The 27975-nt window shown below is 39.8% G+C and overlaps 1 protein-coding gene across 1 annotated transcript in view; it reads left to right on the top strand.

Moving 5' to 3' along the window:
• GRM7 (glutamate metabotropic receptor 7) overlaps nt 1-22538 on the top strand; it is a 377064-nt gene extending 354526 nt beyond the window's left edge. The window contains exon 10 of the mRNA XM_075831870.1: nt 21446-22538. Within this exon, the coding sequence (XP_075687985.1) occupies nt 21446-21495 (50 nt within the window). The 3' untranslated portion in view covers nt 21496-22538. The remainder of the gene's footprint in view (nt 1-21445) is intronic.
• The last annotated feature ends 5437 nt before the right edge of the window (nt 22539-27975 follow it).

Below are 27975 nucleotides of genomic sequence, written 5' to 3'. Positions count from 1 at the left end.
GTATTATCTATTTGAACCCCTATCAGGATAGTGTCTGTACTACATAATAGTTTGCTTAATATAATGTTAACTCTGAACATTTTATTTGTTTGTTATTGTTATGTAGTATGGAATATTTTGATCTAAAATTCAACAATAATAAAAAATTATATTATGGAAAAAAATATATATATAATTCTGCTGGTCTCTAGATATATCTGAGGTTGTGCAGCACCTCCCTGCTGCCCCCTACTGGTTCAATATCTACACCGAGCCTTCCTGGCGGAGCTCTACATCTCAAACAATATTCTACAGAGCGCAGGTTTTTTTAATAAGATGTCGGCTAGGTTATTAAGGATTGTCTGTTGGACAGATGTCAAGTGGCAGCCAGTAGAATTTTGAATGCTGCTTTGAATGTGACTATAGCATAAGAAATTCGATCAGCATAGGTAAAGCAATGGATTGTCAAAGTTATTTAAGGTCAAATGTAGATTTAAACTGTAAAAGGCCGTTGACAAGCGGCACCCCAAGGTGTGTGAAGACTGGAGATCCGAAAACGGTGAACGCTTAATTAAACACGAAGCGCAATGAGGAATGAAGGAGCTTCTAAATCAATCATTTTCCTCAGTTTGCAAACATACAGTGGAGGAAATAAGTATTTGATCCCTTGCTGATTTTGTACGTTTGCCCGCTGTCAAAGTCATGAACAGTCTAGAATTTTTAGGCTAGGTTAATTTTACCAGTGAGAGATAGATTATATATAAAAAAAAAAAGAAAATCACATTGTCAAAATTATATATATTTATTTGCATTGTGCACAGAGAAATAAGTATGTGACCCCCGACCAACCATTAAGAGTTCAGCCTCCCCCAGACCAGTTACACGCTCCAAATCAACTTGGTGACTGCATTATAGACAGCTCTTACATGGTCACCTGTATAAAAGACTCCTGTCCACAGACTCAATGATCAGTCTGACTCTAACCTCTACAACATGGGCAAGACCAAAGAGCTTTCTAAGGATGTCAGGGACAAGATCGTAGACCTGCACAAGGCTGGAATGGGCTACACAACCATAAGTAAGACGCTGGGTGAGAAGGAGACACCTGTTGGTGCAATAGTAAGAAAATGGAAGACATACAAAATGACTGTCAATCGACATCGATCTGGGGCTCCATGCAAAATCTCACCTCGTGGGGTATCCTTGATCCTGAGGAAGGTGAGAGCTCAGCTGAAAACTACACGGGGGGAACTTGTTAATGATCTCAAGGCAGCTGGGACCACTGTCACCAAGAAAACCATTGGTAACACATTACGCCGTAATGGATTAAAATCCTGCAGTGCCCGCAAGGTCCCCCTGCTCAAGAAGGCACATGTACAGGCCCGTCTGAAGTTTCCAAATGAACATCTGGATGATTCTGAGAGTGATTGGGAGAAGGTGCTGTGGTCAGATGAGACTAAAATTTAGCTCTTTGGCATTAACTCAACTCGCCGTTTTTGGAGGAAGAGAAATGCTGCCTATGACCCAAAGAACACCGTCCCCACTGTCAAGCATGGAGGTGGAAACATTATGTTTTGGGGGTGTTTCTCTGCTAAGGGCACAGGACTACTTCACCGCATCAATGGGAGAATGGATGGAGCCATGTACCGTCAAATACTGAGTGACAACCTCCTTCCCTCCACCAGGACATTAAAAATGGCTCGTGGCTGGGTCTTCCAGCACGACAATGACCCGAAACATACAGCCAAGGCAACAAAGGAGTGGCTCAAAAAGAAGCACATTAAGGTCATGGAGTGGCCTAGCCAGTCTCCAGGCCTTAATCCCATCGAAAACTTATGGAGGGAGCTGAAGATCCGAGTTGCCAAGCGACAGCCTCGAAATCTTAATGATTTACAGATGATCTGCAAAGAGGAGTGGGCCAAAATTCCATCTAACATGTGTGCAAACCTCATCATCAACTACTAAAAACGTCTGACTGCTGTGCTTGCCAACAAGGGTTTTGCCACCAAGTATTAAGTCTTGTTTGCCAAAGGGATCAAATACTTATTTCTCTGTGCACAATGCAAATAAATATATATAATTTTGACAATGTGATTTTTTTTTTTTTTTTTTTTTTTATAATCTATCTCTCACTGGTAAAATTAACCTAGCCTAAAAATTCTAGACTGTTCATGTCTTTGACAGTGGGCAAACTTACAAAATCAGCAAGGGATCAAATAGTTATTTCCTTCACTGTATATGACTGAGCACATCCATACCTAATTCCCAGCAGCAGCACAAATCTCTCACATATCCTGGTAGATTGTTACAATGTATCAGCGCAGGTAAAATGTATCAGTCTGGAGTCCAGGCTGTTTAGCTCACAGATGATCGTCTAGACTGGATACAATTGTAGCAAATTCTCAGCTGTGAGATGTATTAGGTCTGTTTAGGTTTTTTGCCTCTTGATACAAATTAGAATGTTCCCATTCGCTGACAGCAAGCAGAGATCTTGTAAACGGTGGGAAAATTAAACCAGAAAGTATATTAGAAAGCTGCTAAACTATAACCAGACAATCCGTTAAACACATTTGGATCCCTGCATGCCGTTCTTTATGGTAAACCCAGGCAGATCCTATCAATTCTAGCCAGGAAATCCGCCATTTACAGGAAGGTTTATCCCGGCTCCTCCGTAATCGCAGCATCTCTTCCATCTCCGCTCAGTTTCCTGGTGGGAGTTTGTTACTAGTCCATAAATATAAATCCCTGCTAATGGGCTCTGGTAATTGTTCCTCGTGGCCTGGGAGTGGCCGTGTTTGGCAGCGTTACGCTCCCCTGGGACACGAGAAGCTGCCGGAGCCGTTATATAATGGAGTCATTAGTGTTTATATTATATCAGGACGCTGATGGAAACCAGAGCCAAAGTGTCATAAAAAGACACCTCGAATTGCTGTATTACGGGAAGCGGCTACACCAGGCCGGATCCGCACTGCGCCGGCTCTTACGCTACCGACCTTCCAGTACAATAATAGGCTTATTAAAGGGGACATGTCACTTAAAGGAATTCTCCACTCATCCCATAATTCATCTACTGATGGACTCCCCTGTAGGAGACCAATGATGATCAGGCTTGAAAATTGTGGACTGAAAACTTGTAGACTTGTTATTTCTTATTTTACTAATGTCCCATGATGCATCATTTCCAGCTGATACTAATTAAACCATTACTAATCTGGGCGGAGCTTAGTGATCACATGACGGTGCACATCTTATAATTGTCACTTAAATGAGCATGGCTATCAGGCAAAGTAGTTGCTACAGGGCCCAGCAGCCAATGGGACCCATCTCCACCCAGGGAAAGTTGTGTGACGGCCAATAGGGCCGCCATTACAGCCCTCAAAAGAGCGATCACCCAGATTTCCTAGACCGCAAAATGACATAAATATCCAATTAGAGCTCGGACGTCATAACAAAGTCCATTTGCCATTCAGGAATCTAGGAAAGTTGGGTGGTAATCTCTCAGGAAGGTGTACTGGCAGTCATATTGGCTGTCACCCAGCTTTCCCAGAAACATACAGCGTTTTTTTTAGTCCTCTGTAGTTGTATGAAACTTTATTGGGTGTTCTGTCCAATTTTCGTGGTAATGTTCCGGTATAAACGCTTTATTAAGTTTTCCCCGAAAGGAAGTAACTGCGGAGATCGTAATCCAACCGCTTGTAAAATCGATATAAGCATCAAAATTCACGACTTGTCAGTGAGAAATACCTTTCAGCCTCTTAAAGTGGCGAAGCATTAATATTTTATGAGTATCCGCTCTTTATATTCCACTTAAACTTACATTTGCCTTCGTTACATTTTCATATTACGTGTCTTTGATTGCGTGGAGTTTGGCACCGGCGGTGATGAGTGGAGAACGTTCCAAGTGCCGCCATAAGGCTAAGACTCTATGGTGACGCGGCAGCGCCTGTGAATTGCTGTCAATTTGCAAGTGACTTTGCAATCATGATGAAATGCAACTTTTTCCCCATTAACGTTCCTGTTGCGGCAATGGCGACATTTTACCCCGACTCGCGGGTGACACCATCTTTAATTGCCACTAATTCTCTCATGGAATGGCTCAGCAATTGCTACTGTGGCAATAGTTTTAATGAGTTTACAGGACCCTTGAAAAAAGTGTGAGACTAAAGCTAAAGCTGGGTGACAACTCCCGGGGTTCAGTTGTTATTGCGGGGGATGTTTAAATTGGCCGCACATTTCCTCTATGGTGGCCACTACAGGAGAAAGGTGGTATTACATTCCATCATTCAAATAAATGTCTGACCAAGTAATATATGGAAGGGTCGGGTCCACCAAAGTGGGAGCTGGTCTTATTTGCACCCCACTTTGCCTTATTAGAGGGGGAACCCAAGGTGGGGATCCCCCTCTAGAACCTTAATATGTCCTAGTGGGATTCCCAAGCGCATTAGAGCCTATAACCGAGACAGTAAATTCTCTCCCCCCTTCCGTTTTACAAACACCATAGGAAGCTATGTGCAAAGCCCCCGTAAAAGGCATTAATGGTGGTGGTCTAGGGCAGGTAAATATAACCATAATTGTATTTTATTTCATCTAAATGGTTATAAATTCGTTATAGGGGTCAGAGTCTTTATTATGCAGAGCTTGAAATCTTCTGCTTCCCTCCACACAGTACAATGATGAAATTCTCTCTGCCTGCAGCCACCACTAGGGGGAGCTCACTACACAAGGATTTTTACAGCTCCCATTGACTTCTGTAATAAATCCATATGTAGTGAGCTCCCTCTAGTGGTGGCACAAAGAATTTTATCATTTAGCTTCACTTCTTATGATCGGCTCAGAGGGGGATTTTTGAGTGCTAGGAATCCCCCTGACTGTGCTCCTGTAATAGGTAATATTGGAAGGTGTTGCCTTTATAGGAAAACTAACCTTCTATTTTTTCTGAAATGTTTGAAAAATGAGAATTTATCAGACATTATAATTGCGCCAACAGCAGATCTGATGATTTGGGCTTTTTTCAAGGTTTGTTACTTGCACACAAGTCTTTAGATTTATAGTGATACAGTATATACACGCACATAAGCAGTTCTTTTTTCCTCTCCTGGTAAAATCACAAGTTTTACAGCTGACGGCTTCACTTTTTATAGAATTTCTCAGTTAACAAGAATTTTGGCAGTTTTCGGATTTGAGATAAAAGCAAAAACTGCAGATAAAACGTTGCTGCCTCCAGTTCTAAGGGAACATCCTCCTATAGTTCGCCTTTCTGTTGATGGGTTCCTCCGACGGAAAGCTTTGACGGAACCCATCAACAGAAAGCAACGCTGATGTGAACAGGCCCTTACACAGAGCGTTTGTAGCATTTTCAATGGGAACTGTGTAATACTTCACATTCCCTGTGGGGGTGCTGCAGGGAAATTGAACAGTTGCTGCCAAGATCCCCCCACAGATTACAGCTGATCGCTGGAGGTTCAAGCAGCAGGGCACCCTCTGACCAGCTTAATGTTGGGGGACCCTTCTAACAAAAGGGGACTGTCAAATGTGGGCAACCCCTTTAATATCTGGTTGAATACATTTGGATACAGTTTTCTCTGCCATCGATAAACATTCTATCTGATATAAACATTTAGTTACCGCAGAGGCAGCCACTGCAGTTATAAGGCCGCAGGGAGGGAGACCCCAGGTCTGGTTGGCCCCATCCTCTTCATTGTGGGTGGTACGGATGTCTGAGGATTAAGTCCTCCTCGCCCACAAGGAGTAGGGCCCCATTTTAGACTTTGCCATGGGGCCCCTCTACTATATGTATGAAAAAATGAGAACCAGTAGAATAAAGTCCCTATGCGCCGTCCCTTTAAGTCTTTCTTCCACCGTTTTCCACCTTTCCCTCCCCCTCCTCGCTCCTTCTCTGTCGGAATCGAAGTGTCCAGCGCTAAGATTAATTAGCAATTTAAGAAACAAGAGAAGGGGTGAGCGTCGTATATTCAGCCTGCGCTCGCCCTCCACACAATAGCACTTGCTGTCCAATATGTTCCAATCCGTGACATTGAACGGGGCTCTTCCGGGCCATTTGGCAGCACTGGGGGCGTCCTGCCCCGGAGGTGACGCTATATGTGATTTATTCGCCATCGCTCTCTCGCATAAATTAGCCAACAACTGCTCCCCTTGGCCGAAATCTCTGTTCATTCAACGCACTTTAGATTTATCGTCCCACTGGGTGTTTTTGTTTGGCCCTTAGGGGATCTGCAGTGGCGGATTCCTGTGTGGTCAATGTACCCATGATACAGAATTGCGCACTGTACCGCCATTGTTTCAGGTGGCCTGCATCCAACCATCAGGCATATGAGCAGCCTGGGGCATAGTTGTAGGGGGTGCAGAGGAAGTAGTAGCCCCCCGGCCCTATAAGAAGACACCCTATAAATGTCACATGGTAGGCGGGGCCCAGATTTTGCACTGGGGTCCCAGAGCTGTACGTTTTGACTCTGGAATCTATTCATGTGCTGTAGCCTAAATATTGTATAATAAAAAGTATTTAAGCTTTGTAATATACTTTGTATTTCAAGATCTCTGCTTGCTTTCAGTGAATATAAGTATTCTTGTTTCCATTAAGGGTCTGGAAGCTCTTTCACTCTTTTGGAATAGGTGGGCACATTGCAGAATATGTTTCTGTTTCTTATATACAAACCCAAATTAATAACTTGAAGTTCTGCGTCCCCAATTGCAAACTGTGTAACAGGCCCCCACCTATCATGTGCCATTTATAATATTGCTGTCTTTATGTGGCAGAAGGGCATTTGGACTCCCCCAGGGAGCAGGGCCTGGGTGCAAGGGCTATCTCTGCACCCCCTATAGCTACATCTCAGTATAAACCTTTATGTCGACACCTTAACGGTGAACCATACAGATAGGTTCTTAGGGTTGATTCTGCCAGATTAAGTAGCTTCCAGCAGAATTGTGATTGCTGCTCTGGAGGTGACTGGAGTATAAGATTTTACTCAATACTATATTATATTTAGTTATAAACTGCAAAATGCTGCACAAAGGTGATCCTATTATTCAAAGTGATCTCATACATCTGTAGTATAAGATTTTACACAAACCCATCATGGAGATGCCTACAAGTCTCTTTTAGGAAGCCCCACCTTCTTATCTGTAGACTCCCCGCCCCTGCTTACCTGTAGACTCCCCGCCCCTGCTTATCTGTAGACTCCCCGCCCCTGCTTGTCTGTAGACTCCCCGCCCCTGCTTGTCTGTAGACTCCCCGCCCCTGCTTGTCTGTAGACTCCCCGCCCCTGCTTGTCTGTAGGCACCCGGCCCCTGCTTATTTGTACACCCCCCCTCCCCTGCTTGTCTGTAGGCACCCCGCCCCTGCTTGTCTGTAGATACCCCGCCCCTGCTTGTCTGTAGGCACCCCGCCCCTGCTTGTCTGTAGGCACCCCGCCCCTGCTTGTCTGTAGGCACCCCGCCCCTGCTTATTTGTACACCCCCCGCGCCCCTGCTTATCTGTAGACTCCCCGCCCCTGCTTATCTGGGCGGACCCCATAGTCTTACGTTACGGATACATAGCAAGGACTTTTCTTGCAGTGCATGTTGTGGTGGGGTAACATTGTATTTATTTTGGGGGGGACATTTATACTGTAAATATTCTGCCATTTGCAAAAAGACTTTCCGTGCTGCCTATATTTAACTGGAATTTATCACCTTGATAGAAAATGGCTAAAATTAAACTGCAAAAGACGGTGATAAAATAATTGTGAAGTGTGGGAAGAGAAAATCATGTGTGAAATTCTGCAGGCGTGAAAGTTCCACAGATCAGGATGAATAAGACGCCTCATCCATATCTGAGAGCAGAGGCTGCAAACAAATGTAGGGAGATTTATTCATATTTAATAGCAGAGCCTAAACTTCTGTTGATTAATTATGTCTGATACTCTAGTCACATCCAAAGCTGCATTCCTGTTACCTCTCATGCTGCAGATACTCACTTTTTATTGAACCCCCTGCTGGTTCAGTGTCTGCACAGGACATGCTCTCTTGTGCTTCATTATGGCATGTGTAATATGTACATTAGAGCACAGTGTATTATGGGAGTTTGGAGATGTCTATACTGATGGATTCCAAGAGGAGCAAGAAGGGTTGTGAATGCAGTTTGGAAAGAGGACGTGATATAATAAGGCCAGTGCAAGATCCCTGAAGAAAAGCAGATACAAAATGATCCATTATTAAATGTAGATTTATGTCACTAAGTCATGTTCAGAAGTGGAGCTCCCCTTTAATTTCCTGCCTCTTATTAGCAATGAGATTGTTATGGAAATATCGGAAGAGGGGAACGTCCAGAAGTGAATAACCCATCGTTATTACCTGCCCATAACATAATGCCAAGGAGCGTTTACTGGGTGGAAAAATAAAAAAATGTGAAAAACGACATCATTTTAGGTACAGATGTAGCAGAGCTAAGTTTGTGACATGCAGTAAAACTGAGTAACTGTTTCATGACACTCATGTGATATCATACCGATCAACTTAAAGGGGAAATCCATCTTAAAATCAGCTTGTGTTAAAAAAAAATTATTGGTGGGGGTCCCTGAGCGCAGGCCCTCTGCGATTCCCAATTTAATGAAATCATATTCCATTCACTGCCCTAGCCCTGTGTCTAAATAATCTGTTTAAGGCACCGGCCCCCAGCACCCTGAGCAAATGTCCCGCCACCTCCCCCTTGTATACCCCTTATAGCCATAGCCTTGGATTATCTGGTCTCAGACACAGTTCTCATGTCACCACATGGAATATTCCGATTTCGGCAAAAAAAAAAAGTTATTCTTTCTTTAATGAAAAGTTATACAACATTCCAATATATTTTCTGTATCAATTCTTTCAAGATCTCTGCTTGCTGACATTCAATAATAACTTTCATTCCAAGGAATAAAATAGAGTTTTGATGATGTGATGGACACACAGTTGCTCTGCTTCTTCAAAATCTCTGCTTGCAGTCGCATAATAGATACCTTTATTGTTCACTCACAGGCGATAAAAATTTGTCCTGGTCATGGACACACAGGTGCAGAGCTTGCTGCAGGACACTGCTCTGATAACTGTACTGTAACAAGCCGAGCACCTATGTGTCCATCTCACGACACAGACAGATTTGTATCCCATGGGTGTAAACAATGACGTTTACTATTTAGTGGCAGCAAGCAGAGATCTTGACAACTAGAATAACATTTATCACTGAAACCAAAATATGCCTTTAGTTCAAGCACGGTATCATGATGATAATGATTGATTGATTGATTGATTGATTGATTGATTGATTGATTGATGATGATGATTGATTGATGGATGATGATTGATTTATGATGATGATGATGATAATGATTGATGATCTCAACCTAGCTTTCCCCTTTAAGAGTATCACAAAAAACAAACACTGCAGACATAAACAGGTACACAACCACTTGGGCTCTGCTTCATCTAAAGCATCCTTTGCAGCCTATGATCGACATGGCCGGCTCTGCTGTACCGGCGTTGGTTGATGTCATTGTTGTGTCCCCTGATGGTTTTCAAAACCTTTGTCAGACGATTTTTCGAAAGCTTAAATTTCTACAGAGCGACTCGGGCAGCCGGAGAGTCTCCACAGCTCAGCGCTCACATCCGCACTCCACACAATTGTCCTATCAATTCCTGTCTTCTTCCAGCTGTTGACCAGAATGAAAGCTCCGGAGCTGTAATCTCCATGAATACATTTCAGTACTGGCTCAATAAGGCAATAAACCCGTTGCGTCTAGGAGGAAAAACCACCATAACGTCCGCCCATCTGTTCCTCACACTTCGGGGGTCTATAGACTCTGCTCACTGGGTATATGGGACGTTACGTAGACCATGGCACTCATTTACCCAGTGACATCTCCCTGCCCATCCTTCACATTCTGTGCCCACTACGTAATGGTTATATCCAGCTGGAGGGAACGCCGGGCCAAACGTCAGGGCATGTCTGTTAATGATCCTCCGAACATCTGTCCCTCTCGTGTGGCTTCACTGGGAGCCCCTCCACCCCCCTCAGGCAGCCATTGCAGGTGACTTAGATGGATGCCAGCGTCGTTGGCGCCGCTCATCCTTTCTGCTCTGGCTTTTTTAGTGTGATCAGCCTCAATGTCATTTCATTTTTAATTCTTGGGTGAGAGTTTTATGACTAATCGAGAGGTCTGTCGACAAATCCTCCGCTGCCTGGGAAAAATAGAGTCTGGATTTATGTCCTCTGCTGCCTGTGCACATAGAATGTATTTTATTAGTCTGCGCTCCTTACTCTGCACCCCCTGCTGCCACTCTTCTCCTCTGCTGTGCCAGGGAAGAGAAGGAGATCTTGTGTGGTAAAAGGAAGGGGGCCCGATAGCAAAGAGCAAAAATTTACCCAATTATGGTGCCAAGGAAAGAAGGGCTGGTCTTTTTTTTTCCCCTTCAACGGCCTTTCCACAAGACGTGGCGCCATTCCCCCAACCCCATGTATTTACTATCAATGTTTTATAGCTACAGACGTTCTAGGGACGAGTTCCCCTTTTTCCGTCAGGCCCCATGGCAGCTGCACTATCCGCCTCTGATGGGTTGGGTTGTTCTGTGGAGGAAAGAAGTTACAGAGAAGATTTATCCCATTCCCGTGGAGCATTATTTTGGCTTCTGTAGTTTCTGGCACTGAAAACCCGGTCAATTATCTGGTATATGAGGTTATATGTGAAATTGCTATTGTTTTATTGCTCTGGATTTCCTCTTCTTCGTGTGTTCCCTTAGTGGTAATGTCTAAAGTACAAGAATCTACAACCTCTGCTACTAGTACCCACTCCAGAAACCCCCAACCGGGCCCTCCATGAAAGAGCAGAACTGACCTGCACAACGCAGATTATATATATATATATATATCATCAGAATCTAATGCATGTGACATCTGTCTATTTATATTCTTATACATAGGGGCAGTATTATAGTAGGTATATTCTTGTATATAGGGGCAGTATTATAGTACTTATATTCTTGTATATAGGGGGCAGTATTATAGTAGTTATATTCTTGTATATAGGAGCAGTATTATAGTAGTTATATTCTTGTATATAGGGGCAGTATTATAGTAGTTATATTCTTGTATATAGGAGCAGTATTATAGTAGTTATATTCTTGTATATAGGAGCAGTATTATAGTAGTTATATTCTTGTATATAGGGGGCAGTATTATAGTGGTTATATTCTTGTATATAGGAGCAGTATTATAGTAGTTATACTCTTGTATATAGGGGCAGTATTATAGTAGTTATATTCTTGTATATAGGAGCAGTATTATAGTAGTTATATTCTTGTATATAGGGGGCAGTATTATAGTAGTTATATTCTTGTATATTGGAGCAGTATTATAGTAGTTATATTCTTGTATATAGGGGCAGTATTATAGTAGTTATATTCTTGTATATAGGGGCAGTATTATAGTAGTTATATTCTTGTATATAGGGAGCAGTATTATATTAGTTATATTCTTGTAGATAGGGGGCAGTATTATATTAGTTATATTCTTGTAGATAGGGGGCAGTATTATAGTAGTTATATTCTTGTATATATGAGCAGTATTATAGTAGTTATATTCTTGTATATAGGGGGCAGTATTATAGTAGTTATATTCTTGTATATAGGAGCAGTATTATAGTAGTTATATTCTTGTATATAGGGAGCAGTATTATAGTAGTTATATTCTTGTATATAGGGGCAGTATTATAGTAGTTATATTCTTGTATATAGGAGGCAGTATTATAGTAGTTATATTCTTGTATATAGGGGCAGTATTATAGTAGTTATATTCTTGTATATAGGGGCAGTATTATAGTAGTTATATTCTTGTATATAGGGAGCAGTATTATATTAGTTATATTCTTGTAGATAGGGGGCAGTATTATATTAGTTATATTCTTGTAGATAGGGGGCAGTATTATAGTAGTTATATTCTTGTAGATAGGGGGCAGTATTATAGCAGTTATAGTCTTGTATATAGGGGGCAGTATTATAGCAGTTATATTCTTGTATATAGGAGGCAGTATTATAGTAGTTATATTCTTGTATATAGGGGCAGTATTATAGTAGTTATATTCTTGTATATAGGAGCAGTATTATAGTAGTTATATTCTTGTATATAGGAGGCAGTATTATAGTAGTTATATTCATGTATATAGGAGCAGTATTAGGGCGGGTTCACACATGGCGGAATTTCACTTAAATTCCGCTGCGGACACTCCGCAGCGTTAATCCGCAGCGGAGCCGTTTCTCCATTGACTTTCACTTTAATTTAGCAGTGTTCGTTTACACGATGCGTACAATTCCGCTGCGGAGCATAGGCTGCGGAGCGGAATTTGGTGTCCGCAGCATGCTCTGTCTGTTGCGGAGCAGTGGCGGACTGGTTGCGGACTCATGGCGGAATTTCTCCATTGACTTCAATGGAGAGTCAAAATTCCGCAATGAAGTCCGCAGATCTTATGTGTGCTGCGGAGCGTATTGTTTTTACTACCATGACATTTCTTCATTCTGGCTGGACCTATGTATTTCTAGGTCTACAGCCAGACTGAGGAAGTCAATGGGGCTCCCGTAATGACGGGAGCGTTGCTAGGAGACGTCTGTAAATAGTCACTGTCCAGGGTGCTGAAAGAGTTACGCGATCGGCAGTAACTGTTTCTGCACCCGGGACAGTGACTACCGATCTCAATATACATGTATCTGTAAAAAAAAATATAAGTTCATACTTACCGAGAACTCCCTGCGTCTGTCTCCAGTCCGGCCTCCCAGGATGACGTTTCAGTGTAAGTGACGGCTGCAGCCAATCACAGGCCAAGCACAAGCTGCAGCGGTCACATGGACTGGAGCGTCATCCAGGGAGGTCGGGCCGGATGCCGAAAGAGGGACGCGTCACCAAGACAACGGGCGGTAAGTATGAATTTCTTTGACTTTCACTAGGGAAAGTGCTGTCCCTTCTCTCTATCCTGCACTGAATAGGGAGAAGAGAAGCACTTTTCCTGCAGTCCGCAGCGGCCAGTCCGCATCAATTTTCTGCACATTTTGTGCAGATCCGCTGCAGAATCTGCAACGCAGATTCTGTGCGGCATTGATGCGGACAGTTGCGGAGGAATTCCGCCATGTGTGGTCATGCCCTTATAGTAGTTATATTCTTGTATATAGGGGCAGTATTATAGTAGTTATATTCTTGTGTAAAGGGGCAGTATTATAGTGGTTATATTCTTGTATATAGGAGAAGTATTATAGTAGTTATATTCTTGTATATAAGAGGCAGTATTATAGTAGTTATATTCTTGTATATAGGAGCAGTATTATAGTAGTTATATTCTTGTATATAGGGGCAGTATTATAGTAGTTATATTCTTGTATATAGGGGGCAGTATTATAGTAGTTATATTCTTGTATATAGGGGCAGTATTATAGTAGTTATATTCTTGTATATAGGAGGCAGTATTATAGTAGTTATATTCTTGTATATTCGAGCAGTATTATAGTAGTTATATTCTTGTATATAGGGGCAGTATTATAGTAGTTATATTCTTGTATATAGGGGCAGTATTATAGTAGTTATATTCTTGTATATAGGGGGCAGTATTATAGTAGTTATATTCTTGTAGATAGGGGGCAGTATTATAGTAGTTATATTCTTGTATATAGAGGCAGTATTATAGTAGTTATATTCTTGTATATAGGGGCAGTATTATCGTAGTTATATTCTTGTATATAGGAGCAGTATTATAGTAGTTATATTCTTGTATATAGGAGGCAGTATTATAGTACTTATATTATTGTATATAGGAGCAGTATTATAGTAGTTATATTCTTGTATATAAGGGCAGTATTATAGTAGTTATATTCTTGTACATAGGGGGCAGTATTATAGTAGTTATATTCTTGTATATAGGGGCAGCATTATAGTAGTTATATTCTTGTATAAAGGAGCAGTATTATAGTAGTTATATTCTTGTATATAGGGGCAGTATTATGGTAGTTATATTCTTGTATATAGGGGCAGTATTATAGTAGTTATATTCTTGTATATAGGGGGCGGTATTATAGTAGTTATATTCTTGTATATAGGGGGCAGTATTATAGTAGTTATATACTTGTATATAGGAGGCAGTATTATAGTAGTTATATTCTTGTATATAGGGGCAGTATTATAGTAGTTATATTCTTGTATATAGGGGCAGTATTATAGTAGTTATATTCTTGTATATAGGAGCAGTATTATAGTAGATATATTCTTGTATATAGGATAGTATTATAGTAGTTATATTCTTGTATATAGGGGGCAGAATTATAGTAGTTATATTCTTGTATATAGGGGGCAGTATTAGAGTAGTTATATTCTTGTATATAGAGGCAGTATTATAGTAGTTATATTCTTGTATATAGGGGGCAGTATTATAGTAGTTATATTCTTGTATATAAGGGGCAGTATTATAGTAGTTATATTCTTGTATATAGGGGGCAGTATTATAGTAGTTATATTCTTGTATATAGGAGCAGTATTATAGTAGTTATATTCTTGTATATAGGGGGCAGTATTATAGTAGTTATATTCTTGTATATAAGGGGCAGTATTATAGTAGTTATATTCTTGTATATAGGGGGCAGTATTATAGTAGTTATATTCTTGTATATAGGGGGCAGTATTATAGTAGTTATAGACTTGTATATAGGGGCAGTATTATACTAGATATATTCTTGTATATAGGGGGCAGTATTATAGTAGTTATATTCTTGTATATTGGAGGCAGTATTATAGTTGTTATATTCTTGTATATAGGAGCAGTATTATAGTAGTTATATTCTTGTATATAGGAGCAGTATTATAGTAGTTATATTCTTGTATACAGGGGCAGTATAATAGTAGTTATATTCTTGTATACAGGGGGTAGTATTATAGTAGTTATAGACTTGTATATAGGGGCAGTATTATACTAGATATATTCTTGTATATAGGGGGCAGTATTATAGTAGTTATATTCTTGTATATTGGAGGCAGTATTATAGTAGTTATATTCTTGTATATAGGGGGCAATATTATAGTAGTTATATTCTTGTATATAGGGGGCAGTATTATAGTAGTTATATTCTTGTATATAGGAGCAGTATTATAGTAGTTATATTCTTGTATATAGGACAGTATTATAGTAGTTATATTCTTGTATATAGGAGCAGTATTATAGTAGTTATATTCTTGTATACAGGGGCAGTATAATAGTAGTTATATTCTTGTATATAGGAGCAGTATTATAGTAGTTATATTTTTGTATATAGGGGCAGTATTATAGTAGTTATATTCTTGTATATAGGGAGCAGTATTATAGTGGTTATATTCTTGTATATAGGGGGCAGTATTATAGTAGATATATTCTTGTATATAGGAGCAGTATTATAGTAGTTATATTCTTGTATATAGGGGGCAGTATTATAGTAGTTATATTCTTGTATATAGGGGCAGTATTATAGTAGTTATATACTTGTATATAGGGACAGTATTATAGTAGTTATATTCCTGTATATAGGGGCAGTATTATAGTACTTATATTCTTGTATATAGGGGGCAGTATTATAGTAGTTATATTCTTGTATATAGGGGGCAGTATTATGGTAGTTATATTCTTGTATATAGGAGCAGTATTATAGTACTTATATCCTTGTATATAGGGGGCAGTATTATAGTACTTATATTTTTGTATATAGGGGCAGTATTATAGTAGTTATATTCTTGTATATAGGAGCAGTATTATAGTAGTTATATTCTTGTATATAGGAGCAGTATTATAGTAGTTATATTCTTGTATATAGGGGGCAGTATTATGGTAGTTATATTCTTGTATATAGGAGGCAGTATTATAGTAGTTATATTCTTGTATATAGGGGCAGTATTATAGTAGTTCTATTCTTGTATATAGGTGCAGTATTATAGTAGTTATACTCTTGTATATAGGAGCAGTATTATAGTAGTTATATTCTTGTATATAGGTGGCAGTATTATGGTAGTTATATTCTTGTATATAGGAGGCAGTATTATAGTAGTTATATTCTTGTATATAGGGGCAGTATTATAGTAGTTATATTCTTGTATATAGGTGCAGTATTATAGTAGTTATACTCTTGTATATAGGAGCAGTATTATAGTAGTTATATTCTTGTATATAGGGGGCAGTATTATAGTAGTTATATTCTTGTATATAGGGGGCAGTATTATAGTAGTTATATCCTTGTATATAGGAGCAGTATTATAGTAGATATATTCTTGTATATAGGAGGCAGTATTATAGTAGTTATGTTCTTGTATATAGGAGGCAGTATTATAATAGTTATATTCTTGTATATAGGAGGCAGTATTATAGTAGTTATAGTCTTGTATATAGGGGCAGTATTATACTAGATATATTCTTGTATATAGGGGGCAGTATTATAGTAGTTATATTCTTGTATATTGGAGGCAGTATTATAGTTGTTATATTCTTGTATATAGGAGCAGTATTATAGTAGTTATATTCTTGTATATAGGGGGCAGTATTATAGTAGTTATATTCTTGTATATAGGACAGTATTATAGTAGTTATATTCTTGTATATAGGGAGCAGTATTATAGTAGTTATATTCTTGTATACAGGGGCAGTATTATAGTAGTTATATTTTTGTATATAGGGGGCAGTATTATAGTAGTTATATTGTTGTATATAGGGGGCAGTATTATAGTAGTTATATTCTTGTATATAGGAGCATTATTATAGTAGTTATATTCTTGTATATAGGGGCAGTATTATAGTAGTTATATTCTTGTATATAGGGGGCAGTATTAGGGCATGACCACACGTGGCGGATTTCCTCCGCAACTGTCCGCATCAATGCCGCACAGAATCTGCGTTGCAGATTCTGCTGCGGATCTGCACAAAATGTGCAGTAAATTGATGCGGACTAGCTGCTGCGGACTGCGGGAAAAGTGCTTCCCTTCTCCCTATCAGTGCAGGATAGAGACAAGGGACAGCACTTTCCCTAGTGAAAGTAAACGATTTTCATACTTACCGGCCGTTGTCTTGGTGACGCGTCCCTCTTTCGGCATCCAGCCCGACCTCCCTGGATGACGCGCCAGTCCATGTGACCGCTGCAGCCTGTGCTTGGCCTGTGATTGGCTGCAGCCGTCACATAGACTGAAACGTCATCCTGGGAGGCCGGACTGGAGACAGACGCAGGGAGTTCTCGGTAAGTATGAACTTATCTATTTTTTTACAGATACATGTATATTGAGATCGGTAGTCACTGTCCCGGGTGCAGAAACAGTTACTGCCGATCGCTTAACTCTTTCAGCACCCTGGACAGTGACTATTTACAGACGTCTCCTAGCAACGCTCCCGTCATTACGGGAGCCCCATTGACTTCCTCAGTCTGGCTGTAGACCTAGAAATACATAGGTCCAGCCAGAATGAAGAAATGTCATGGTAGTAAAACGAATACGCTCCGCAGCACACATAAGATCTGCGGACTTCATTGCGGAATTTTGACTCTCCATTGAAGTCAATGGAGAAATTCCGCCATGAGTCCGCCACTGCTCCGCAACAGACAGAGCATGCTGCGGACACCAAATTCCGCTCCGCAGCCTATGCTCCGCAGCGGAATTTTACGCCTCGTCTAAACGAACACTGCTAAATTAAAGTGTAAGTCAATGGACAAACGGCACCGCTGCGGATTAACGCTGCGGAGTGTCCGCAGCGGAATTTAAGTGAAATTCCGCCACGTGTGAACCCGCCCTAATAGTAGTTATATTCTTGTATATTGGAGCATTATTATAGTAGTTATATTCTTGTATATAGGGGCAGTATTATAGTAGTTATATTCTTGTAGATAGGGGGCAGTATTATAGTAGTTATATTCTTGTATATAGAGGCAGTATTATAGTAGTTATATTCTTGTATATAGGGGCAGTATTATAGTAGTTATATTCTTGTATATAGGAGCAGTATTATAGTAGTTATATTCTTGTATATTGGAGCAGTATTATAGTAGTTATATTCTTGTATATAGGGGCAGTATTATAGTAGTTATATTCTTGTATATAGGGGAGCAGTATTATAGTAGTTATATTCTTGTGTAAAGGGGCAGTATTATAGTAGTTATATTCTTGTATATAGGAGCAGTATTATAGTAGATATATTCTTGTATATAGGATAGTATTATAGTAGTTATATTCTTGTACATAGGGGGCAGTATTATAGTAGTTATATTCTTGTATATAGGGGCAGTATTATAGTAGTTATATTCTTGTATATAGGGGGGCAGTATTATAGTAGTTATATTCTTGTGTAATGGGGCAGTATTATAGTGGTTATATTCTTGTATATAGGAGCAGTATTATAGTCGTTATATTCTTGTATATTGGAGGCAGTATTATAGTTGTTATATTCTTGTATATAGGAGCAGTATTATAGTAGTTATATTCTTGTATATAGGACAGTATTATAGTAGTTATATTCTTGTATATAGGGGCAGTATTATAGTAGTTATATTCTTGTATATAGGGAGCAGTATTATAGTAGTTATATTCTTGTATACAGGGGGTAGTATTATAGTAGTTATAGACTTGTATACAAGGGGCAGTATTATACTAGATATATTCTTGTATATAGGGGGCAGTATTATAGTAGTTATATTCTTGTATATTGGAGGCAGTATTATAGTAGTTATATTCTTGTATATAGGAGCAGTATTATAGTAGATATATTCTTGTATATAGGATAGTATTATAGTAGTTATATTCTTGTACATAGGGGGCAGTATTATAGTAGTTATATTCTTGTATATAGGGGCAGTATTATAGTAGTTATATTCTTGTATATAGGGGGGCAGTATTATAGTAGTTATATTCTTGTGTAATGGGGCAGTATTATAGTGGTTATATTCTTGTATATAGGAGCAGTATTATAGTCGTTATATTCTTGTATATTGGAGGCAGTATTATAGTTGTTATATTCTTGTATATAGGAGCAGTATTATAGTAGTTATATTCTTGTATATAGGACAGTATTATAGTAGTTATATTCTTGTATATAGGGGCAGTATTATAGTAGTTATATTCTTGTATATAGGGAGCAGTATTATAGTAGTTATATTCTTGTATACAGGGGGTAGTATTATAGTAGTTATAGACTTGTATACAAGGGGCAGTATTATACTAGATATATTCTTGTATATAGGGGGCAGTATTATAGTAGTTATATTCTTGTATATTGGAGGCAGTATTATAGTTGTTATATTCTTGTATATAGGAGCAGTATTATAGTAGTTATATTCTTGTATATAGGACAGTATTATAGTAGTTATATTCTTGTATATAGGGGGGCAGTATTATAGTAGTTATATTCTTGTGTAATGGGGCAGTATTATAGTGGTTATATTCTTGTATATAGGAGCAGTATTATAGTCGTTATATTCTTGTATATTGGAGGCAGTATTATAGTTGTTATATTCTTGTATATAGGAGCAGTATTATAGTAGTTATATTCTTGTATATAGGACAGTATTATAGTAGTTATATTCTTGTATATAGGGGCAGTATTATAGTAGTTATATTCTTGTATATAGGGAGCAGTATTATAGTAGTTATATTCTTGTATACAGGGGGTAGTATTATAGTAGTTATAGACTTGTATACAAGGGGCAGTATTATACTAGATATATTCTTGTATATAGGGGGCAGTATTATAGTAGTTATATTCTTGTATATTGGAGGCAGTATTATAGTTGTTATATTCTTGTATATAGGAGCTGTATTATAGTAGTTATATTCTTGTATATAGGACAGTATTATAGTAGTTATATTCTTGTATATAGGAGCAGTATTATAGTAGTTATATTCTTGTATACAGGGGCAGTATAATAGTAGTTATATTCTTGTATATAGGAGCAGTATTATAGTAGTTATATTTTTGTATATAGGGGGCAGTATTATAGTAGTTATATTGTTGTATATAGGGGCAGTATTATAGTAGTTATATTCTTGTATATAGGGGCAGTATTATAGTAGTTATATTCTTGTATATAGGGGCAGTATTATAGTAGTTATATTCTTGTATATAGGGGTCAGTATTATAGTAGTTATATTCTTGTATATAGGGGCAGTATTATAGTAGTTATATTCTTGTATATAGGAGCAGTATTATAGTAGTTATATGCTTGTATATAGGAGCAGCATTATAGTAGTTATATTCTTATATATAGGACAGTATTATAGTAGTTATATTCTTGTATATAGGGGACAGTATTATAGTAGTTATATTCTTGTATATAGGGGCAGTGTTATAGTAGTTATATTCTTGTATATAGGGGGCAGTATTATAGTAGTTATATTCTTGTATGTAGGAGCAGTATTATAGTAGTTATATTCTTGTATATAGGAGTCAGTATTATAGTAGTTATATTCTTGTATATAGGAGTCAGTATTATAGTAGTTATATTGTTGTATATAGGGGGCAGTATTATAGTAGTTATATTCTTGTATATAGGAGCAGTATTATAGTAGTTATATTCTTGTATATAGGGGTAGTATTATAGTGGTTATATTCCTGTATATAGGGCCAGTATTATAGTAGTTATATTCTTGTATATAGGGGGCAGTATTATAGTAGTTATATTCTTGTATATAGGGGCAGTATTATAGTAGTTATATTATTGTACATAGGGGGCAGTATTATAGTAGTTATATTCTTGTATATAGGAGCAGTATTATAGTAGTTATATTCTTGTATATAGGGGGCAGTATTATAGTAGTTATATTCTTGTATATAGGAGCAGTATTATAGTAGTTATATTCTTGTATATAGGGGGCAGTATTATAGTAGTTATATCCTTGTATATAGGAGCAGTATTATAGTAGTTATATTCTTGTATATAGGAGAAGTATTATAGTAGTTATATTCTTGTATATAGGAGCAGTATTATAGTAGTTATATTCTTGTATATAGGGGGCAGTATTATAGTAGTTATATCCTTGTATATAGGAGCAGTATTATAGTAGTTATATTCTTGTATATAGGAGCAGTATTATAGTAGTTATATTCTTGTATATAGGAGGCAGTATTATAGTAGTTATATTCTTGTATATAGGGGCAGTATTATAGTAGTTATATTCTTGTATATAGGGGCAGTATTATAGTAGTTATATTATTGTACATAGGGGGCAGTATTATAGTAGTTATATTCTTGTATATAGGGGCAGTATTATAGTAGTTATATTCTTGTATATAGGGGCAGTATTATAGTAGTTATATTATTGTACATAGGGGGCAGTATTATAGTAATTATTTTTATGCTTAGCAGCGATTAATGAATCATGGCCTTTTGAGTTTTGAACTTCTCTAGCTTCCACATTTTATGTAATTTTATTGGTTTATGATTTTTTTTTTCTCTTTTTTCATTCTCTCAGGCCCAGCCACAAAGAAAAAATATGTCAGCTATAACAACCTGGTGATATAGGCAGCCTACTCGTCTAAGATGGAAGAGGCAGCAGCTACATTTTCATTCCTGCGTTGTGTGGTGCGGCTCGCTTCCTCTCCACCCCGTGCCTCACATCGGCCAATCATGGGAGGAGAGGAGCTGCTGGAATATGACGGTGCACAGCCCTTGAGGACCGGGGAAGCTGCTTTATTTAAGCCATCTGAACTATTCCTGGCTTATCTCTCAGGGGCCAGGACCAAGCGATGAGCGCCCAGCCCCGCGTGAAGCAAGTTTGTGAGCGGGCCTTACCAGGGCTCTTACGCCTATTTTGGGGACCATCAGACTCAGATCTTTCTGTACAGAACCTTTTGCATACAAACTCCTACCGTTTCATATCCAACTTTAATTTCACCATTTGGGGAGTCCGATTTCCTTGGGACCCCCCTCCCCTTTTCTTCCTAGCAGCAAGCACTTCAGTAACCTGGCTTCCATATTGACACATTTCCTACGGGTCACTCATTTATTGAATTTTTCAAGCCCGTTTTATTTCTTTTTGAGTTTTTTTCAAATTTTTAAATTTTTCTCGTCCAAAATTTTTTTTTCTTTAAATTCCTTCTTCATTTCCGAAAAACAAGGTTTTTAAAGACCAAAAACTGTGTGTGATACGGAGACCGTTCCTGAGCGTGATTGGCTGGCAGGATCTGGTGATGTGATTGCCTGAAACCCGGGAGCCTTCGGTCTCCGAATGCATGTTGTTATCTTTCTCTCTGCATTTTTTTTTACTTTTCTGTCGGAGAATTCTGCTGTTTGTGTTTGATTTCTTTTTATTTGCCCGTGGCCGGGGGTCCGTCGACAGGAAGTGGGTTGAGGTGGCCAACATTTACACCCGCCTCTGGGGATCTGTCTGAGCCTGATCGGTGAGGGCCGTGGACTCAGATGTGACAAAAAGCATGTATGTTTTTTACTGTTTGTATTGAGTATTTTCTGCTTATGTGCCAACCTCGTGAGACGCCCTCCCCAACCTGCCCTGTGATATTGTCAGAGAATGTATTAATTAAAGATTTTGATTATCTTTTCTATTATATGTTGTTTAGATTTTTTTTGATTATTTTCTTTTTTTTAAATATAAACAAACAGATATATTTAGCCGGCGATATTTGCCAAGTCCTGGGATTTCTCCACCCTTCCCAGGTCATGAAGTGTGCGTTGTGATCCTTCAAGTTTTAGGGTTTGGGAGCATGCTCACCACTATGGGGCTTGGAAATGGTCACGGTGACTTGATTTATGGTGAGCTCCACCCCATAGCAGAACATTAAAGACAAGAGGGAATACTAAGAAAAGATATTGCAGTAGGAAAATGTATAGCGGCCAGGAGATAGATCCACCATCGCGTCTAGTATTGGGAGTGGAAGTAACGGCCAATACGCTGGAGCAGTGGAGGACGAGGTTAATGTATAGGGAGAATGGAAAGATAATGGGGGGGGTGCGGGGTCAAGACCAGCCCCAGTCCCTCCACCCAGATTGACGCTTTAACAGATGAGCTCCTTTATCATAGTGATGATCGTACACGGGGACAGATATTCTTGTTCTAGTTGGCAATCATTTCTGTGAAGTTCTCATTGAACATGTGGCTTTAGAGCCCCCTCTTGACCTCATGGAAGTCCAGGTTCATCTTTTTCCAGGTCTGCGCTACGTTATATTTGGCAAATCATTGTGAGAAGGACTATGTGGAAATTGTGTCCAGCAACTTAGGCGGAGGTTTTCTCTCCAGACGTGATACGCCAGAGTACCTGGCACCGCATGGGTCGTTATAAAACAATCAGATGTCCAATGAGTTTCCTGCATGAACGTATTGATAAAACGTTATTAAGGGAATTTCCAGATTTGGCCCATTTGATCACTACTTCAGGGACATGTAGACTTTTGCAAGCGATTTTTAATTGCTCCAATGCATCTTAAAAAAAAGTAAAGCTATTTTGCAAATCCACCGTTTTGTGTATGCAGCTTCTATGCAGACCTATGTGTTTCTAAAGCTACAGACTACAAACATACAGATGTAGCCAAATTGATCTGGACTCTGATAACTTGCTGCAGCGTGATATCACACAACAAGTCAAGTTAAAGTTTCTTGCCACTGTGTATTTATTGCGCTAAGTCAAGATAATGATGGCTACATCTGTACCCTATGACATCTGAATTTACAGTCATGTGTTACTCCGCTCCTCATGTCCAAACTTTATTTAGGGTATGTAACCATAGAGACACATAGGTTTGCATAGGGGCTGTATACATAAAGCTAGGAGATTTTTAAATCAGGACTATTTACAAAGTTTCAGCTATCAGCCTGTAGGTCATGGCAGGGGTGAGATTTTAACTCATTATAACACATAGACTTTGAATGGAGTGGCAGGGCACATGTTCATCCTTCGCTTTAAACAAGCTACTCCCCACTACCGCCGTGCACGGAAAAGGAACGGGGGACTCTGCGATGGGGATCACAGTGATCAGACATTTATAACCTGTCCTGTGTCGATAGGTGATAAATGTTAATCTTGTAGCAACCCCTTTAATAACCAGCAGAATTTCACTGCAGCTCTGGAGTATAATACAGGTTGTAACTGATGTGATGATACTTCCCAGAATGCAAAGCACCAGAACAATCTCTGGACAGACACTGAACATGCAGGGAATGCTGTGAGATTTCAGCTCTGAAGTATAATACAGGATGTAACTCAGGATCAGTACAGGATAAGTAATGTAATGTATGTACACTGTGACTCCACCAGCAGAATAGTGAGTGCAGCTCTGGAGTATAATACAGGATGTAACTCAGGATCAGTACAGGATAAGTAATGTAATGTATGTACACAGTGACTCCACCAGCAGAATAGTGAGTGCAGCTCTGGAGTATAATACAGGATGTAACTCAGGATCAGTACAGAATAAGTAATGTAATATATGTACACAGTGACTCCACCAGCAGAATAGTGAGTGCAGCTCTGGAGTATAATACAGGATATAACTCAGGATCAGTACAGGATAAGTAATGTAATGTATGTACACAGTGACTCCACCAGCAGAATAGTGAGAGCAGCTCTGGAGTATAATACAGGATATAACTCAGGATCAGTACAGGATAAGTAATGTAATGTATGTACACAGTGACTCCACCAGCAGAATAGTGAGTGCAGCTCTGGAGTATAATACAGGATGTAACTCGGGATCAGTACAGGATAAGTAATGTAATGTATGTACACAGTGACTCCACCAGCAGAATAGTGAGTGCAGCTCTGGTGTATAATACAGGATATAACTCAGGATCAGTACAGGATAAGTAATGTAATGTATGTACACAGTGACTCCACCAGCAGAATAGTGAGTACAGCTCTGGAGTATAATACAGGATGTAACTCAGGATCAGTACAGGATAAGTAATGTAATGTATGTACACAGTGACTCCACCAGCAGAATAGTGAGCGCAGCTCTGGAGTATAATACAGGATATAACTCAGGATCAGTACAGGATAAGTAATGTAATGTATGTACACAGTGACTCCACCAGCAGAATAGTGAGTGCAGCTCTGGAGTATAATACAGGATGTAACTCAGGATCAGTACAGGATAAGTAATGTATGTACACAGTGACTCCACCAGCAGAATAGTGAGTGCAGCTCTGGAGTATAATACAGGATATAACTCAGGATCAGTACAGGATAAGTAATGTAATGGATTTATTACTCAACTTTTTATGAAGATTTTGTGTCTTTAGTGGACTTTGTTTTGGGCTAAAAATATATTAATATGAGTCACTTTTAACTATGACCCGTTGTTTTTCGTTTTCTTATGTTCTAGAAGGGTTCACGGAGGCATCGGATGAGACATTATCTGCCCCACCTTTTCTTCGTCTACATTTCGGCCATGCTCTTATATACTCCTAGACCTCGGTCTCCGCACTGGTTGCCCTCTGGTTTCTATAGATGCGGTTTTACTCTCTGGGCTTGATGTTCGTCAGTGATTCTTCACCAATATTCAGATTTTGGTGTCACAAGTCGCTCCATTGTCTACAATTACTGCGGTTCATAAATCAATAACGTGGTAGGACAGCGCAACTTTTGCCGCTTTCACAGAATAACCCGTCGTAACCCGTCGCCGCCATAATTTTTGGAGCTTATTCCGCCACTTTTCCGTCTTCTTCTTATTTGTTACTTGTTGGTTTCTGCAGAATATGATCCTGCGGTGAATGGCGTGCGATGACATTAATAGATGAGAAACTAACCAAGTTCTTTCATTAACGGCGCGCCGCAGAACAAAGACGATCATGCGCAGCCCGACGAGTGTTTACAGACATAAAGCGCTTTGTTCTTTGTCCTTCGCTGTACCCGACCTGCCTCCTCCGAACTCCACCGAAGAATCATATCCAGCTCCAATCAGGACCCCCCGCTTTTCTATTTTGAGGATTAAAAATCTCCCGAGACTTCATTGCAAAGTTAAAAATCTTTGTGGTAATTCAAAGCCGTCGCTCAGAAAGATCCGGCGACATTAGAGACGCATCGAATAACATTGTGCAAAGAGCCGAGAAGACGTGAGGCCCATAGAAAGATGGCGGAGGGAGGAGGCGAGAACGGAGGCGACAATTGGGGAGGCGGAATAAGAGACATCGAACATCTGGTGTGTACAAGGCGACATCTCCAGGTCTGATGAAATGACGACAATTGTAACGAACTGCGAAATGTGCACAGACCCTGAACCTGCAGAGCGGAAAACATCGTAACGTAAACGCAACGGAATTCTGTGCGGAAGTTCCGCGGCATTTACAGTAGCAGCAAAGTGAAAGTGATTTAGAAAATCTTGGGAAAAAACGCAGCGTAAACCTTGATAAATTCACCTGCGGTGCAGAATTTAATTCCAGCATGTCAGTTTATTCTGCGTTTTTGGCGATTTTCCGTTGCGAGTCTCCCCCATTGAATTCAATGGGATCAAAACCTGCAATAGAAAGCCAATTGTTGCGTCTTTTGCATCGTAATCGCGGCATTTACACCACAAATATCGCAACTCCGGAAAAAGAAAATCATACTTACCCAGAACGCCCTCCTTCGATGACGTTTCATCCCATGTGACGGCTGCAGCCAATCACAGTCTGTAGCGTCACATGGCCTGCAACGTCATGCAGGGAGGCCGGAGCGGACGTCAAAGGAGGAGGGGGTAAGTATGAACGTCTTCCGCAGTAGAATTTCCGTTAGAAAAAATGTGGTGCGATTTTATTGGACGGAATGTACTTTGGGTTCCAGGTCGGACACGCTGCGTGATTTTTATGCAGCGTATACGAGTCGTGGGAACCCGGCCTTAGGGTCAGTTCACATGTAGCGTTAATACTGCAGATTTTCCGCAGCGGAATACAGTAGCAGGAGAGTGGACGATATTTGAACAAATCTCATCCACACGCTACGTAAAAAATCAGCTGAAAAAAACGTTCGTAAGTTGACCTGCGGTGCGGTTTCTTAATCCGCAGCTTGTCTGTTGTTTCGGAATCGCTGCTTCGCTGTTGCGGGTTTTCCCTATGAAATTCAATGAGGAGGAAAAAGCTGCAACAAACAGCAGAGGTTGCGATTTTTGCGGTGGAAAAGCTGAGATTCTGCCACAAAAATCGCAACTCAGAAAAAAAATAAAAAGTTATACTTAGGACTCATCTCATGCACGAGACACGGTCGTACCTCTGATCACAGTCCTCGATGACGGGCACGGCTGACGGCCACGGACAGCCACCCGCATTTTTGGCCCGTGCTCCCATATAAAGCATGGGAGAACGGTCCGTAAAAAGCAAACGATAGGACATGTCCTCTGCGGAGGCTTTCGACGGCTCGGACACCTTCCTGCAAATATACGGGAAGATGTCCGTGGTCAATGGATATGAATGGGTCCGTAATTGCGTACCGTAATTATGCTCCGCAATTACGGACTAAATCTACATTCGTGTGCATGGAGCCTACCCAGAACTCTCTGCTTCTGCGTCCAGCCTGGAATGACGTTTCATCCCCCATGACCATTGCAGACAATCACAGGCTGTAGTGGTCACATGGGATGAAACGTCATCCCAGGAGGCGGGGCTGCAGGACGGCAGAGGGACGTGTGGCCATGACTAAGGGTAAGTATAAGCTTTTTTTTTTTTTACCTGCTGAAAAACTGCACCACAATTTGATGCGGTTTTTCGGCCGGAATACTCTGTGTGCTTTTGTGCAGCATATGCGCCCTGTGTGAACATAGCCTTACAGCGCTCTGCAGGTGCCAAGATTATTTTACTCTGCATTACAGAAGGCGCCGCGCAGGGCACCATCCAAAGTAAGGCCGGTCCTGGTACTTGATAAGGTTCCTGAGCTCCATTTCTTTAGTACAGCGCCCCAGTCCTCTGTCACCCCACACAAATAACTGTAAAATGTCTCCTACCTAATGCCACCACTAGGGGTCCCAGCTGTATACGGGAGATGTATACAGATCGCCCCGTAGTGGTGGCAAGTCTGTGTG

The sequence above is a fragment of the Rhinoderma darwinii genome, chromosome 7, assembly GCF_050947455.1.
Source record: "Rhinoderma darwinii isolate aRhiDar2 chromosome 7, aRhiDar2.hap1, whole genome shotgun sequence".
Taxonomy (NCBI): Eukaryota; Metazoa; Chordata; class Amphibia; order Anura; family Rhinodermatidae; genus Rhinoderma; species Rhinoderma darwinii.
This window is presented reverse-complemented; position numbering and strand designations above follow the sequence as displayed.